At 45.6% G+C, this 17,712-nt stretch overlaps 1 protein-coding gene across 1 annotated transcript in view; it reads left to right on the top strand.

The window, feature by feature from the left end:
* glb1 (galactosidase, beta 1) overlaps window positions 1-17,712 on the top strand; it is a 130,826-nt gene that overhangs the window by 7,116 nt on the left and 105,998 nt on the right. The window contains exon 2 of the mRNA XM_038796711.1: window positions 11,685-11,854. Within this exon, the coding sequence (XP_038652639.1) occupies window positions 11,685-11,854 (170 nt within the window). The remainder of the gene's footprint in view (window positions 1-11,684; window positions 11,855-17,712) is intronic.

The following is a 17,712-nucleotide window of genomic DNA, read 5'->3' as shown; positions in this document are numbered from 1 at the left end:
TTGAATAAATCGTGTTGGATCTTCTCCAGTGTTAGAGGTCTGTCTCGCGTTACACTGCATCAAGTGCAGTCCACGTCGACCCAGCCTGCCTAACACATCACCTCACTCTATCTCTGTCTGTCTCTCTCTCTCTCTCTCTCTCCTCTCTCTCTCTCTCTGTGTGAGTTCTGTCTCTCTCTCTCTCTCTCTCTGTGAGTTCCCTCACTCTGTCTCTCCCTCTGTGTGAGTTCCCTCACTCTCTGTCTCTCTCTCTGTGTGAGTTCCCTCACTCTCTGTCTCTCTCTCTGTGTGAGTTCCCTCTCTCTCTGTCTGTCTCTCTCTCTCTCGCTCTCTCCCTGTGAGTTCCCTCACTCACTCTCTCTCTGTGAGTTCCCTCATTGTCTCTGTCTCTCTCTCTCTCTGTGAGTTCCCCCACTCTGTCTTGCTCTCTCTCTGTGCGTTCCCTCTCTCTCTCTCTGTGTGCTGTTCCCTCTCTCTGTGAGTTCCCTCACTCTCGCTCTCTCTCTGAGTTCCCTCACTCTCTGTCTCTCTCAGTGAGTTCCCTCACTCTCTCAGTTCCCTCTCTCTGTGTGAATTCCCTCATACTCTCTCTCTGTGAGTTCCCTCACTCTCTCTCTCTCTCTCTCTCTCTCTCTGTGAGTTCCCTCACTCACAGAGAGAGAGTGAGTGAGGGAACTCATAGAGAGAGAGGGAAAGAACTCACAGAGAGAGAGTGAGGTCTTTCCCTCTCTCTCTGTGAGTTCCCTCACTCCCTCTCTCTCTCTCTGCGAGTTCCCTCACTCTCTGTCTCTCTCTCTGCGAGTTCCTGATGCAACCCAACAATTCACTCAAGGACACGAGTAGAAGTAAACTGCGGCTTTAATCGACTTACAACTGAGCCTGCCTGCGACTAGCTGAACTGAAGGCAGGCTCGCAAGACCGCAGCACTTTATACTTCCGGTTGTGGGAGGAGCCATGGACGGAGCCAAGGGTGGAGCCCTGTACAAGCTCCTCATCTCCTGTGGGCAGAGCCGCCCAACGGCTCACAGATGGAGCCCACAGGGACACAGTGATATACAGTGTGAATTTATATTATACATTCACTGCAGTTCCCTCACTCTGTCTCTCTCTCTCTCTCTCTGTGAGTTCACTCACTCTCTTTCTCTGTGAGTCCCCTTTCTCTGTGAGTTCCCTCACTCTCTGTCTGTCTCTCTCTCTGCGAGTTCCCTCACTCTCTGTCTCTCTCTCTTTCTCTGTGAGTCCCCTTTCTCTGTGAGTTCCCTCACTCTCTGTCTGTCTCTCTCTCTGCGAGTTCCCTCACTCTCTGTCTCTCTCTCTCTCTCTGTGAGTTCCCTCACTCCCTCTGTCTCTCTGCAGAGCCGCCCAACGGCTCACAGATGGAGCCCACAGGGACACAGTGATACACAGTGTGAATTTATATTATACATTCACTGCAGTTCCCTCACTCTGTCTCTCTCTCTCTCTCTCTCTGTGAGTTCCCTCACTCTGTCTCTCTCTCTCTCTCTGTGAGTTCCCTCACACTCTCTCTTTCTCTGTGAGTCCCCTTTGTCTCTCTGTGAGTTCCCTCACTCTCTGTCTGTCTCTCTATCTGCGAGTTCCCTCACTCTCTGTCTCTCTCTCTCTGTGAGTTCCCTCACTTCCTCTCTCTCTCTGCAGAGCCGCCCAACGGCTCACAGATGGAGCCCACAGTGATATACAAGTGTGAATTTATATTATACATTCACCGCAGTTCCCTCACTCTGTCTGTCTCTCTCTCTCTCTGTGAGTTCCCTCACTCTGTCTCTCTCTCTCTCTCTGTGAGTTCCCTCACACTCTCTTTCTCTGTGAGTCCCCTTTCTCTCTCTGTGAGTTCCCTCACTCTCTGTCTGTCTCTCTATCTGCGAGTTCCCTCACTCTCTGTCTCTCTCTCTGTGAGTCCCCTTACTCTCTCTCTGTGAATTCCCTCACTCTCTGTCTGTCTGTCTCTCTCATTCTCAGGCAATGAGTTCCCTGCGCTCTCTGCATCCAGCAGTCTGTGTTTTTGGCAATCTCCTGTATCCAGCACTGAGCTCCTTCATTTTCAAAGATGCAACAGCTGCCCGTTGACCTCATCCATCCCCAGTGAACCCAGGTCCTTACCCAGGCCCTTATCCCTCCTTCCATGTGAAACAATTATTTACTCATATTTTATACGGCTGTATGCATTGCCCGTGATGCAATCCTTTTGCATTGGGGACACCCAAAGGTTGAGTGCCCTTTCTGTGCTGGACACCTCTGTTCTATTCATAAGCATGACCTTCCAATACTTGCTCATAAAAGCTCCATGAAATGTCATCACCCTGAAATGTGCTTCTTTCACCACAGATACAACTGGTTGTTTCCAGCGTTTTCTGTTTTGATTCCCCACTTCCAGCTTCTACACTGTTTTCCTTTGTTTCCCTCACTCTCTGTATTCAGACATACGTTACTTTGCTATCCGAAACTACAATAGAAAATGCTGGCAACAGCGAACCAGGCAGCAACTCTAGGCCCAAAAGGTCATTGCGGGTGCAAGAACTACATTGGGACAAGATCTTTTTCCCTGCACTGAACCTTAAATTGCGGCCGGTGTACAAACAGGTTTTACCCCACCGACTAGGAGAGCTTGTGAAATTTGTCCCGCATTTTTTGGTCAGGATAAAATTTGGAGGCGATGTGCGAGGGAAGGTTTTTTTATACAGAGGGTAGTGGGTGCCAGGAACTCGCTGCCGGAGGAGGTGGTGGAAGCAGGGACGATAGTGACGTTTAAGTGGCGTCTTGAAAAATACGTGAATAGGATGGGAATAGAGGGATACGGACCCCGGAAGTGCAGAAGGTTTTAGGATAGACGGGCAACGTGATCGGCGCAGGCTTGGAGGGCCGAAGGGCCCGTTCCTGTGCTGTACTTTTCTTTGGTCTAATGTGTGGCTGTCTTCGCAGCTTTGTCGCTATGCTGGAGTGAAGCACCATTTCAACCCATGAAATTGTTAGGCCACACCTATTTATTCCAGCTTTATTAAGCCACAATTAGTTTTGCGAGAAGGGGAGAGTTGTTGGGCTTTTATGTTCGCCAGAATAGGACGGCACGATAGCACAGTGCTTAGCACTGCTGCACAGCGCCAGGGATCCGGGTTCGATTCGCGGCTTGGGTCACCGTCTGTGCAGAGTCTGCACATTCTCCCCGTGTCTGCGTGGGTTTCCTCCGGGTGCTCCGGTTTCCTCCCACAAGTCCCGAAAGACGTGCTATTAGGTAATTTGGACATTCCGAATTCTCCCTCCGTGTACCCGAACAGGCGCCATGATGTGGCAACTAGGGGATTTTCACAGTAACGTCATTGCAGTGTTAATGTAAGCCTACTTGTGACACTGATCAAGATTATTATTATAATAAAAATATCCAAAATGCATCTAAATGTACAAAACAAAATCGGCCAAAAAAGACCAGAATGATAGGATACAAGGGGGATAGAAGTCATGCTACTGCTATATAAAGCCTGATGTGGAGATGCCGGCATTAGACTGGGGTGAGCACAGTAAGAAGTCTTACAACACCAGGTTAATGTCCAACAGGTTTGTTTCGAATCGCTAGCTTTCGGAACACAGCTCCTTCCTCAGGTGACTGAAGTGGTGGGTTGCAGAAGTATATATATATGTATATATATATATTATAGACAAAGTCAAGATGCAAGACAATACTTTGAATGCGAGTCTTTGCAGGTAATTAAGTCTTTACAGGTCCAGACAGAACAACTGGAGAGAGGGCTAATCACAGTTGGTAGGATTTCGCCTAGGCCAGATGGTGGGAGGTGAATCTGTTGGTTTGATGACGATGTTGCGGTTGATTTAGAGAGTGCGGATGCCGTTGTGTTGTGCTTGGGTGACGTTCGGGGCTGTCTTGTGAATTCGACTGATGAATCTAGCATTGACACGACTCCTGGTGGCTTGAGCATACATGTCGAGTCTAGGGCAGCGGCCTTCCGGAGGGGTCCAGTTCGACTCTTTCCTCTTCGTTGCCGCACCACAGATCACCACCATCTGGCTTGGGCTTGTGAAATCCTACCAACTGTCCTGGCTTGAGACAATTCACAGAGTAGAAAACCAGGATATATCGGATGAATATGTGGCTGAAGAGATGGTGTGAGGGAGAGGGTTTCAGGTTCCTGGGGCATTGGGAACTGTTTTGGGGAGGTGGGACGTGTACAGACTGGATGGCTTACACCTGGGCAGGACCGGGACTGATGTCCTTGTGGAGGGTACTTGTTAGAGCAGTTAGGGTGGGCTGAAACTAAAATGACAGGGGAATGGGAAGCTATGTAAGGACTCAATGCAGCGAGAATCAAGAACAAGAGGAAAAAGCAGCAAGAAGAATAAGAAAAGTGATCGGCAGAGAAATCAAGGGCCTGCATCAGATAATGGCAATGTCAAAAAAAATAGTAGGGACGGGACAAGGAATGTTAAAAGGACTAGCCTTAAGATTTTATACCTGAACGTGCAGAGCATTCAAAATAAAATGGATGAATTAGTTGCACAGACTCATGGGGTATGATATTGTTGGGATTACGGAGGCATGGCTCCAAGGTGATCAAAGATGGGAACTAAACATTGAGGACTACTTCAGTTTTTAAGAAGGATAATCAGAATGGAAAAGGTAGTTGATTAACGAAGATATTGATAAAATATTGAGGAAAGGTATTAGAGGCAATGTGGGTGGAGTGCAGGAATAGAAGGATGCAGTTGCAATGTTAGAGGTTTACTACAGGTCTCCCAACAGTCGCTGGGAGATAGAAGAGCAGATTCGTCGGCAGATTTTGGAAAGGTGTAAAACCAGGTTATTGTGGTGAGTGATTTTAACTTCCCCTAAACTGACTGGAACTCACTTAGTTCTAAGGGATTGGATGGGGCAGAGTTTGTAAGGAGCATCAAGGAGGGTTTTCTTGAAACAATATGTAGACAGTCCAACTAGGGAATGGGCCGTACTGGACCTGGTACTGGGGAATGAGCCCGGCCAGGTGGTCGAAGTTTCAGTAAGGGAGCATTTCGGGAATAGTGACCGTAATTCAGTAAGTTTTAAGATACTGTTGGATAAAGATAAGAGTGGTCCTCAGGTGAAGGTGCTAAATTGGGAGAAGGCTAATTATAACAATATTAGGCAGGAACTGAAGAGTCTAGATTGGGGGCGGATGTTTGAGGGTTATCGACATCTGGCATGTGGGAGACTTTTAAATGTCAGTTGATAGGAATTCAGGACCGGCATGTCCCTCTGAGGAAGAAGGATACATCGGGCAAATTTCGGGAACCTTGGATGACGAGGGATATTGTGAGCCGGCACAGTGGTTAGCACTGTTGCTTCACAGCTCCAGGGTCCCAGGTTCAATTCCTGGCTTGGGTCACTGTCTGTGTGGAGTCTGCACGTTCTCCCTGTGTCTGCGTCCTGAAAGATGTGCTGTTAGGTAATTTGGACATTCTGAATTCTGTGTACCCGAACAGGCGTCGGAATGTGGTGACCAGGTGCTTTTCACAGTAACCTCATTGCAGTGCTAATGTAAGCCTACTTGTGACAATAAAGATTATTATAAAAAGAAAAAGGAAGCATTTCTAAGGGCTAGAAGGCAGGCAACAAATGAAGCCCGTGAGGAAGGAACTTGAACAAGGAGTCAGGAGGGCTAAATAGGGTCACAAAAAGTCATTGGCAAACAGGATTAAGGAAAATCCCACGGTTTCTTATACGTATATAAAGAGCGAGAGGGTAGCCAGGGAAATAGTTGGCCCACTCAAGGGCAGGGGAGGAAATCTATGCATGGAGCCAGAGGAAATGGATGAAGTATGAAGGACTAAATGAGCACGTTGCATCAGTAAGGGAAGGACTTGGTGGATGATGAGTCTGGGGAAGGGTGTGTAGATAATCTGGGTCACATTGAGATCAAAAAGGATGAGGTGTTGGGCATCTTGAAAAACATTAAGGTAGATAAATCCCCAGGGCCTGATGGGATCTACCTCAGAATACTGAGGGAGACAAAGGAGCAAATTGCTGGGGCCTTGACAGGAATCTTTGTATCCTCACGAGCTGCAGGTGAGGTCCCGGAGGACTGGAGAATAGCCAATGTTGTCCCTTTGATTAAGAAGGGGAGCAAGGATAATCCAGGAAATTACAGGCCAGTGAGCCTGACGTCAGCTGTAGAGAAATTATTGGAAAAGATTCATTTGAAACATTTTTACTCCCATTTGGAAGCAAGTGGGCGTATTAGTGAGCGGCAGCATGGTTTTGTGAAGGGGAGGTCGTGTCTCACTAACTTGATCGAGTTTTTCAAGCAAGTGACGAAGATGATTGATGAAGGTAGGCCAGTGGATGGTGTCAATATGGACTTCAGTAAGGCCTTTGACAAGGTCCCTCATGGCAGACTGGTACAGAAGGTGAAGCCACATGGGATCAGAAGTGAGCTGGCAAGGTGGATACAGAACTGACTCAGTCATAGAAGACAGAGGGTAACAATGGATGGGTGCTTTTCTGAATGGAGGGCTGTGTCTAGTGGTGTTCCACAGGGATCAATGCTGGGACCTCTGCTGTTTGTAGTGTATATAAAATATTTGGAGGAAAACGTAATTGGTCTGATTAGTAGGTTTGTGGACGACACAAAAGAGTTGGTAGAATTGCGGATCGTAATGAGGACTGTCAGACGATACAGCAGGATATACATCGGTTAGAGACTTGGGCGGAGAGATGGCAGATGGAGTTTAATCTGGAAAAATGTAAAATGATGCATTTTGGAACGTCTAACACAGGTGGGAAATGCACAGTAAATGGCAGAACCCTCAGAATATTGACAGGCAGAGGGGTCTGGGTCTACATATCCACAGGTCACTCAAGTGACATCGCAGGTGGAGAAGGTAGTCAAGAAGGCATACGCCATGCTTGCCTTCATCGGCCGGGGCATTGAGTATAAAAATTGGCAAGTCATGCTACAGCTATGTAGAATCTTGGACCACACTTGGAATATAGTGTTCAATTCTACTCACCACACTACCAGAAGGACGTGGAGGCTTTGGAGGGGGGTACAGAAGAGCTTTACCAGGATGTTGCCTGGTATGGAGGGCATTAGCTATGAGGAGAGGTTGGATAAACCCAGCTATTCTCATTGAAACAACGGAGGTTGAGGGGCGACCTGATAGAAATCTACAAATAATGTGAGGCATGGACAGAGTAGATAGTCAGAAGCTTTTTCCCAGGGTAGAGGGGTCAATTACTAGGGGGCATAGGTTTACGGTGCGAGGGGCAAAGTTTAGAGTAGATGTGTGAGGGAAGTTTTTTTTACACGGAGGGTAGTGGGTGCCTGGAACTTGCTGCCGGTGGAGGTGGTGGAAGCAGTTACAATAGTGATGTTTAAGGGGTGTCGTGACAAGTAATGAATAGCATGGGAATAGAGGGATTATGGACCCTGGAAGTGTGAAAGGTTTTAGGTTAGACGAGCAGCGTGGTCGGCATACGCTTGGAGGGCAGAAGGGCCTGTTCCGTGCTGTACTTGTCTTTGTTCTTTGTACAGATAGTGTGGAATCTGTCTGGGTCGAGTTAAGAAACATTAAGAGGCAAAAAACATTAGTTGGGATGGTATGCAGACCGCCAAACTGCAGTGGTATTGTTGGTAATAGATATAGACGGGAAATCAGAGATGCATGTGATAAAGGAACATCAGTGATTATGGGAGACTTTAATCTGCATGTAGATTGGATGAGCCAAATTAGTCACGGTACAATAGAGGAGGAATTTCTGGAATGTGTACGGGATGATTTTCCGGACTAATATGTTGAGGAACCAACAAGGAAACAGGCCATTTTGGACTGGGTGTCGTGCAATCAGAAAGGATTAGTTGGCAATCTAGGTGTGAGGGAACCCTTGGGGATGAGTGACCATAATATGATAGAATCCTTTATCAAGGTGGATAGTGAGGTAGTTGATACTGAGACTAGTGTCCTGAACCTCAATAAAGGTAACTGTGATGGTATGAGGCTTGAGCTGGCTATGACGGACTGGGAAACGTTACTGAAAGGAAGGACAGTGGACAGGCAATGGGCAACAAATAGGTGAACTCCAATAGTTATTTATTCCTCTTTGGCGCAAGAGTAGAAAGGGAACTGTGGCCAATCCATGGCTTGCAAGGGAAATTAGAGATAGTAATAGATTCAAAGAAGAGGCATACAAATTAGTAAGAAAAAGCAATAGATCTGAGGATTAGGAACAGTTTAAAATTCAGCAAAGGCGGACCAAGGGATTGATTAAGAAGGGGAAAATACAATTTGAAAGTAAACTGGCGGGGAACATAAAAACAGAGTGTAAAAGTTTCTATAGATATGCAAAGAGAAAAAGGTTGATAACTAACAGTCAGAAACGGTGCAATTCAAAACAGGGAACAAAGAAATGGCTGAGGAACTAAATTCATACTTTGCTTCTGTCTTCACAAAAGGAAGACATTAATCATGTACTGGAAGTACATTACGGGGGCAGCACGGTAGCATAGTGGTTAGCACAATTGCTTCACAGCTCCAGGTTAAACCACCACCAGGCAGCTCTCCTCAAAGGGGAAAGCAGCCTATGGTGATCTGGGAACTTTATTGCTCATGGATCAAGCCCCAAGAACTGCCTCAGCCAGAATGGGGATTAAACCCATGCTGTTAGTGTTATTCTGAACCACACTCTTAGCCACTGGCCCCTTAGTTGATGATGCTCATTAGTCGGCAGTATTGTATTGAGGAAGGCAATATTTTGGAGTGATTCTGGAGGGGACAGTATTCTACAGTGGATAATGTTGTCCAGTGGATGAAATGCTAAGATGGTTGTTGTTCTATAGTGGATGGTATTCTGTTGGGGAAGATATTCTATCGGGGACAGTATGCTATAGTGGGTGGTAGTCTATGGTGTATGGTATTGTATAATGGATGGAATTCTATGGATGATATTCTATAATGAGTGTTAGGGCAGCACAGTAGCACAGCGGATAGCACTGTTGCTTCACAGCTCCAGGGTCCCAGGTTCGATTCCTGGCTTGGGTCACTGTCTGTGCGGAGTCTGCATGTTCTCCCCGTGTGTGTGTGGATTTCCTCCGGGTGCTCCGGTTTCCTCCCACAGTCCACAGATGTGCAGGTTAGGTGGATTGGCCATGATAAATTGCCCTTAGTGTCCAAATTCCCCTTAGTGTAGGGTTGGGTTATGGGGATAGGGTGGAGGCGTGGGCTTGGGTAGGGTGGTCTTTCCAAAGCCAGTGCAGACTCAATGGGCCGAATGGCCTCCTTCTGAACTGTAAATTCTATGAAAGTTCTGAAAAAGATAAGTTTTAGTGAGGAGCTGAAGAAAATTAGTATTAGTAAAGAAATGGTTTTGGGGAAATTAATGGGATTGAATGTGGACAAATCTCCAGAGCCTGATAATCTTCATCCCAGAGTATTTAAGGAAGTGGTCCTAGAAATAGTAGATCCATTGGTTGTCATTTTCCAAAATTCTTTGGACTCTAGAATGGTTCCTACAGATTGGAGGGTAGCTAATATAATCCCGCTATTCAAAAAGGGAGGTAGAGAGAAAACAGGAACCTATAGACCAGTGAGCCTAACGTCGGTAGTAGGGAAGTTGCTAGAGTCCATTATCAAGGATTTTATAGCACAGCTTTTGGAAAGCAGTGGTGAAATCAGATAAAGTCAGCATGGATTTACGAAAGGAAAATCATGCTTAACAAATCTACTCGAATTCTTTTGAAGATGTAACTAGTAGAGGTGAGAATCAGTGGATGTGGTTTATTTACACTTTTAGAAGGCCTTCGACAAGGCCCCACGTAGCAGATTACTATGTAAAGTTAAAGCGCATGAGATTACGGGTAGTGTCCTGAGATGGTTAGAAAGCTGGTGAGCAAACAGGAAGCAAAAAGATGGAATAAATGAGTCTTTTTCTGACTGGCAGGCAGTGACTAGTGGGGCACTGCATCGATCTGTGCTAAGACCCCAACTGTTCACATTATATATTAATGATTTGGACGAGGGAACTTAATTGTTTATCTCCAAATTTGCAGATGATACAAAGTTGTGTGGAAGATTATTATTTGAATGGGTGTAAATTGAGTGAGGTGGATATTTAGCGAGACCTTGGTATCCTTGTGCATCAGTCGCTGAAAGTAAGCGCGTAGGTACAGCAGACGGTAAAGAAGGCAAATGGTATGTTGGCCTTCATAGCGAGAGGATTTGAGTATAGGAATAGAGATGTTTTGCTTATAGGGCATGGGTGAGGCCACATCTGAAGTATTGTGTGCAGTTTTGGTCTCCTTATCTGAGGAAGGATGTTCTTGCTATGGAGGGAGCGCAGCAAAGGTTTACCAGACTGATTGCTGGGATGACGGGATTGTCATATGAGGAGAGACTTCAGGCGATTAGGATTGTATTCGTTGGCGTTTAGAAGAGTGCGAGGGGATCTCTCAGAAACTTACAAAATTCTAACCGGATTAGGCAGGGTAGATTCGGATAGAATGTTCCCGATGGTGGCGGAGTCCAGAATTAGGGTTCATAGTTTGAGGGTAAGGGGTAAACCTTTCAGGACTGAGGTGAGGAGAAATTTCTTCACCCAGAGAGTGCTGAATCTGTGGAATTCAATACCACAGAAAGTAGATCACAAAGGAATCAAGAGATATGGCGGAGGGGGGGGGGGGGGGGTGGAATGGGGACGCGGGATCAGAGTATTGAACTTGATGATCAGCCATGATCATAACGAATGGCGGCGCAGGCTCGAAAGGCCGAATGTATCTCCTGCAATTTTGTCAGGTGAAGAGGTGATTTGATCGAAGATAGCAAGGGGAGCAAAGGGCAATCTAGAGGGGAAAGAGTCTGAAAATCGAAACTGGACCTTTCAGCTGTGGAGTTAGAAAAAAAAAACATCAACACCCAAAGGGTGGCAGAAGTTTGGAGCCCTCCTCCATGAATGTTAATCGATGCTAAATCATTTGTTAATTCAACATCTTAAATTGGTAGATTTTGTTGCACCAAAGATTCTGGTGTCTGGGACGACGGCCGTTATTAGGAGTTGGGTCGCAGTTTCACCACAATGTCATTGAATGGGAGAACAGGCCCGAGGATTAATATGGCCGCCTCCTGTTCTTGTTCCTATCGATAGATATATGACTAGTTGATTGAAAAACCATCATCGTTCCAGGTCCTATATCGAGGTGGCAATACAAATGAACAAGGAATCCTAATTCATGTCATCATCCTAGACCATCATTAAAGTTAAACTATTAAATAATAAAAGGTTTGCATAATTGAATGTTCTTTGCTGGCCCATTGAATCTGTCCTTTTCAGATGCTGCAGCTAGACAACATGGCGTCAAAACTCTTTATCCGCCAGTAGCCGTCTAACCTCGTGGGAGAGGCACAAAAAAAAGCCCGGGTAAAAAATATGGAAATTAGGTTTCCTCTCTGGAGTCATCCATGTCTGTTCTGTCTCCAGTTCAGAACTGGTCAAGGGATAGAAATCCTGATTCCCTGCTCCCTCTGGGCTCCACCTGTGTTCCAGGAAAACCTGGATGTGTCACCTCCCACCTGTCCCACAAAGCAAATTATAATTCCCTCATGCAAAGTTGTTGTTTTCTTGCTCAAGTGTGTTTTTTGTAAGAGCTACGCGATGGGTTCAGGGAATTTCACCCAGTCTCCTGTCTCTGCAGAGTTCCACTGGCAGAACGTTTCGGGTTGATTATGACAATGACTGTTTCCAAAAGGATGGCAAAGAGTTCCGCTACATTTCGGGGAGCATCCATTACTCTCGTGTACCTCGGTATTACTGGAAGGACCGTCTTATGAAAATGTACATGGCGGGACTGAATGCTATTCAAACGTGAGTATGGCAGCTTAGAATTACACTTGCAGTCCTGATTTTTTTGAGCTGAAGGTTTTGTCAGAGGTGTAAGCCCATGACTGTAGCGTCTTGTGACATTTTAATTCAATATCAAGTTGTAGTCGGGTCTTTCAGGTCAGACCCAGGGCCTTGGTGCTTGCTCATGCAGATGTAACAGAAATGCTGGCACAATACAAAGGCTAATAGTACTTGAATTGATGAAGCACTCAATATAAAACGTCCCAAGGCATTTTACAAGAGTGTTCTAATGTAACACTTGGCATTGAGCCACTGAAGGCAATGTCCAGGCAGAAGACCAAAGGCTTTGCCAAAGAGGTAAAGTTTAAAAAGAAACATCGTAAAGGAGGGTATGGAGATGTGGAGAAATTCAGGTCGGAAATTCCAGAGCTGAGGACCTGGGCAACTCCATGCAGAGCCACTAGTGGTGGAAAAATTAAACACGAGATGGACAAGAGGCCAGAATTGGAGGAGCTCGGGCAGCATGGTGACCTAGTGGTTAGCACAGCTGCCTCACGGCGCTGAGGTCCCAGGTTCGATCCCGGCTCTGGGTCACTGTCCGTGTGGAGTTTGCACATTCTCCCCGTGTCTGCGTGGGTTTCGCCCCCACAACCCAAAAATGTGCAGAGTATGTGGATTGGCCACACTAAATTGCCCCTTAATTGGAAAAAATTATTGGGTAATCTAAATTTATTAAAATAAAGAATTGGAGGAGCTCTGATATCTCGGAGGGCTGTGGGACAGGAGGAGACGGGGGGGGGGGCGAGGGACGCGGTGCAGTGAGGGAGACGGGGGGCGAGGGACGCGGTGCAGTGAGGGAGACGGGGGGAGGTGGCGCAGTAAGGGAGATGGGGGGGGGGGCTTTAATATGCAGATTTTCCAAAAACACAATTGCGATTTACACTGCAACGTCTCGTGAGATCGCTTTAGATCTCGCGAGGCATTGTGAGTCGGGTAAATCCCGGGAACGGGGTCTCCGGCTTCTATCGGCCAAGCTGCGTCAAGGTGCACTACATTTTGTACCAACCGTAAGATGCACAGTAGCAGCTCAAGAAGCCTCCATCGACGGCAATTTCCAAAGCCATGACCTCCACCAGCTGGAAGAACAAAGGCCGCAAATGCCTGGGAACACCGCCACCTACAAGTTCTCCTCCAAGCGGCCCACCACTCTGACTTGGAAATATAACGCCCATCCTTCACTGTCACTGAATCAAAATCCTGGAACCCCCCTCCCTAACAGCACTGTGCGTTCACCCACACCACAGCACTGCAGCGGTTCAAGAGGCAGCTTGCCACCAACGTTTCAATGGTAATTAGGGATGGGCAATAAATGCTGACCTGGCCAGAGAAGCCCGCATCCAGGAATGGATAGGAAATAAACAGGGAAGAGGTACAACTTGGACAGCAACTTAGCGAAATGTGCAGCTATCTGAACATCTGCTCCTTCACTCTTGCTGCGGCATTTATGCTTAAATTATGGTGAGCAACATTACCCTCACTGTAATTATGTCAGCCAATTCCAGATCATTAGACAGCAGAGTTAACACTGGAACACAGAATTGACACGCTAGTTAACACTGGAACACAGAATTGACACGCTAGTTAACACTGGAACACAGAATTGACACGGTAGTTAACACTGGAACACAGAATTGATACGGTAGTTAACACTGGAACAAAGAATTGATATGGTAGTTAACACTGGAACACAGAATTGATACGCTAGTTAACACTGGAACACAGAATTGATACGCTAGTGTCATATGAGCGTACCTTTAAGAAATGGGTGTTTATAAATGGGTGCGTCTATAAATATCTGTAGTGAGAGTACCTTTAAGAAATGGGTGTTTATTACTGCAGTGATATCAGAGTGGGTGGAGCTGGGCTGTCTGTTAGCTTTTTACTTTCGTTTTTGAGCAGGCTGCAGGGTGTGTTTTAGTTTCGTTTTCAGTGTTGGAGCTGAAGCCAGACCAAGCAGGTGTTTTCTCTGCCATCTGTTCTCTCTGCCATCAAAAGACTATCTCTTGATCATTTGCTGAATTCAGAATTATAAATATTCTCAGTAGTGAATGTGAACCTGATGTGCTTCTGGTAAAAGGTGTTTAAAATCTTATGGATGTTAAAAGGAAAGCTTAAAGGGTTACTTAGTGTTGTATTCTTTGGGGGTTATATTTGAATTAATGGTTGCTAAGATGTTCACTGTATGTTTTGAAAAGGTTAACTTGAGTTCATAGAATAAACATTGTTTTGCTTTAAAAAAAAGAACTTTTCCATTTCTGCTGTACCACACCTGTAGAGTGGGCCGTGTGCTCCCCACACCACAATCTATTAAAAGTTATGGGTCAGTGGAACTCCATGATACACTTTGTGGTTCTCTAAACCCTGGCCCATAACACTAGTTAGCACTGAAACACAGAATTGATACGGAATCTAACACTGGAACACAGAATTGACACGGTAGTTAACACTGGAACACAGAATTGACACGGTAGTTAACACTGGAACACAGAATTGGTTACGGTGGTTAACACTGGAACACAAAATTGACATGCTAGCTCACACTGGAGCACAGAATTGATACAGTAGTTAACACTGGAACACAGTATTGACACGGTAGTTAACACTGGAGCACAGTATTGACACGGTAGTTAACACTGGAACACAGTATTGACACGGTAGTTAACACTGGAACACAGTATTGACACGGTAGTTAACACTGGAGCACAGTATTGACATGGTAGTTAACACTGGAACACAGAATTGACACGGTAGTTAACACTGGAACACAGTATTGACACGGTAGTTAACACTGGAACACAGTATTGACACGGTAGTTAACACTGGAACACAGTATTGACACGGTAGTTAACACTGGAACACAGAATTGACACGGTAGTTAACACTGGAACACAGTATTGACACGGTAGTTAACACCGGAACACAGAATTGACACGGTAGTTAACACTGGAACACAGTATTGACACGGTAGTTAACACCGGAACACAGTATTGACACAGTAGTTAACACTGGAACACAGTATTGACACGGTAGTTAACACCGGAACACAGTATTGACACAGTAGTTAACACCGGAACACAGTATTGACACGGTAGTTAACACTGGAACACAGAATTGACACGGTAGTTAACACTGGAACACAGTATTGACACGGTAGTTAACACTGGAACACAGTATTGACACGGTAGTTAACACTGGAACACAGTATTGACACGGTAGTTAACACCGGAACACAGAATTGACACGGTAGTTAACACTGGAACACAGTATTGACACGGTAGTTAACACCGGAACACAGAATTGACACGGTAGTTAACACTGGAACACAGTATTGACACGGTAGTTAACACCGGAACACAGTATTGACACAGTAGTTAACACTGGAACACAGTATTGACACGGTAGTTAACACCGGAACACAGTATTGACACAGTAGTTAACACCGGAACACAGTATTGACACGGTAGTTAACACTGGAACACAGAATTGATATGGTAGTTAACACTGGAACACAGTATTGACACGGTAGTTAACACCGGAACACAGTATTGACACGGTAGTTAACACTGGAACACAGTATTGACACGGTAGTTAACACTGGAACACAGTATTGACACGGTAGTTAACACTGGAACACAGTATTGACACGGTAGTTAACACCGGAACACAGTATTGACACGGTAGTTAACACTGGAACACAGTATTGACACGGTAGTTAACACCGGAACACAGTATTGACACGGTAGTTAACACCGGAACACAGTATTGACACGGTAGTTAACACCGGAACACAGTATTGACACGGTAGTTAACACCGGAACACAGTATTGACACGGTAGTTAACACCGGAACACAGTATTGACACGGTAGTTAACACTGGAACACAGTATTGACACGGTAGTTAACACTGGAACACGGTATTGACACGGTAGTTAACACTGGAACACGGTATTGACACGGTAGTTAACACTGGAACACAGTATTGACACGGTAGTTAACACTGGAACACAGTATTGACACGGTAGTTAACACTGGAACACAGAATTGACACGGTAGTTAACACTGGAACACGGTATTGACACGGTAGTTAACACTGGAACACAGTATTGACACGGTAGTTAACACTGGAACACGGTATTGACACGGTAGTTAACACTGGAACACGGTATTGACACGGTAGTTAACACTGGAACACGGTATTGACACGGTAGTTAACACTGGAACACGGTATTGACACGGTAGTTAACACCGGAACACGGTATTGACACGGTAGTTAACACCGGAACACAGTATTGACACGGTAGTTAACACCGGAACACAGTATTGACACGGTAGTTAACACCGGAACACAGTATTGACACGGTAGTTAACACCGGAACACAGTATTGACACGGTAGTTAACACTGGAACACAGTATTGACACGGTAGTTAACACCGGAACACAGTATTGACACGGTAGTTAACACCGGAACACAGTATTGACACGGTAGTTAACACCGGAACACAGTATTGACACGGTAGTTAACACTGGAACACAGTATTGACACGGTAGTTAACACTGGAACACAGAATTGACACGGTAGTTAACACTGGAACACAGTATTGACACGGTAGTTAACACTGGAACACAGTATTGACACGGTAGTTAACACTGGAACGTAGAAGTTAATGTGCTGGAATGACACACGATGAGGAAGGTAGTGAAAGGTTTAGGAGGAGAGATTTTGTTTGGCTCCAGTGAGTTACATCCGTGGTCCATTCAAGTGACCGTTTGCTCCTTGTTCACAGATGTTTATTCATGTCTGCCAGATGAGGCTCTGTTATTGATTTAAGAAAGATTTTACATTTAAATAGTGCCTTCAGGATGTCCCCAAGTGTTTACAATCCTACTGCGGTGCTGTAGGAAGCATAGACTGTACAGCGAGTTCCCACACAAGCACAATGTGATAATGACCCGATCATCTGTGTTACTGCAAATATTGACCAGGAAACCAGGGACCGATATTCCGCTCTTTCAATGAAACATTGACGTGGGATCTCTCGCACCCATTCGGAGAGGGCGGACGCTTTAACATCTCACCTCTGACAGCATCCCTGACAGTGAGCGAGCTCTCCATTCGCATTGGGGTGCCTGCCTGGATTATGTACTCAGGTTTCTGGGACTGGAACCTAAGATGTGAATCCGAGGTTAAAGTTACTACTGACCGAACGACTGCTCATAGCATAGTCACAGGATGTCACTCTGCATTCTGTGTGCCTGGAGCTTTTGACCATCTATTGAAATGGACTATTTTGTGGTGTGTCTGAAGTCTTGGGGGCTGGTTTAGCACAGGGCTAAAGAGCTGGCTTTGAAAGCAGACCAAGGCAGGCCAGCAGCACGGTTCAATTCCCATACTGGCCTCCCCGAACAGGCGCCGGAATGTGGCGACTAGGGGCTTTTCACAGTAACTTCATTTGAAGCCGACATGTGACAATAAGCGATTTTCATTTCATTTCTTTTCAAGTGATAGTTCCAAATGGAGTATAAGTATATATTTCAAAGACTGATCAAGCACAGGGACAACACTAAAATAAAAATAATTGGCTGACTAGGAAGTTCTGTGAATGTGAGAAGTGTTACATATTTTCTTCCTTCCTTCTCTTCCAACTCCTGCCACCCCGCACCTGGATTGAATTGGATTTGTTTATTGTCACGTGTACCGAGGTACAGTGAAAAGTATTTTTCTGCAAGCAGCTCAACAGATCATTCAGTACATGGGAAGAAAAGGGAATTAAACAGAATTCAAGAAAATACATGAGAATACATAATAGGGCAACACAAT

Source organism: Scyliorhinus canicula, chromosome 5, assembly GCF_902713615.1.
Source record: "Scyliorhinus canicula chromosome 5, sScyCan1.1, whole genome shotgun sequence".
NCBI classification, from domain to species: domain Eukaryota; kingdom Metazoa; phylum Chordata; class Chondrichthyes; order Carcharhiniformes; family Scyliorhinidae; genus Scyliorhinus; species Scyliorhinus canicula.
Note: the sequence above shows the minus strand (reverse complement) of the source record. Positions and strands in the feature narration are given on the sequence as shown.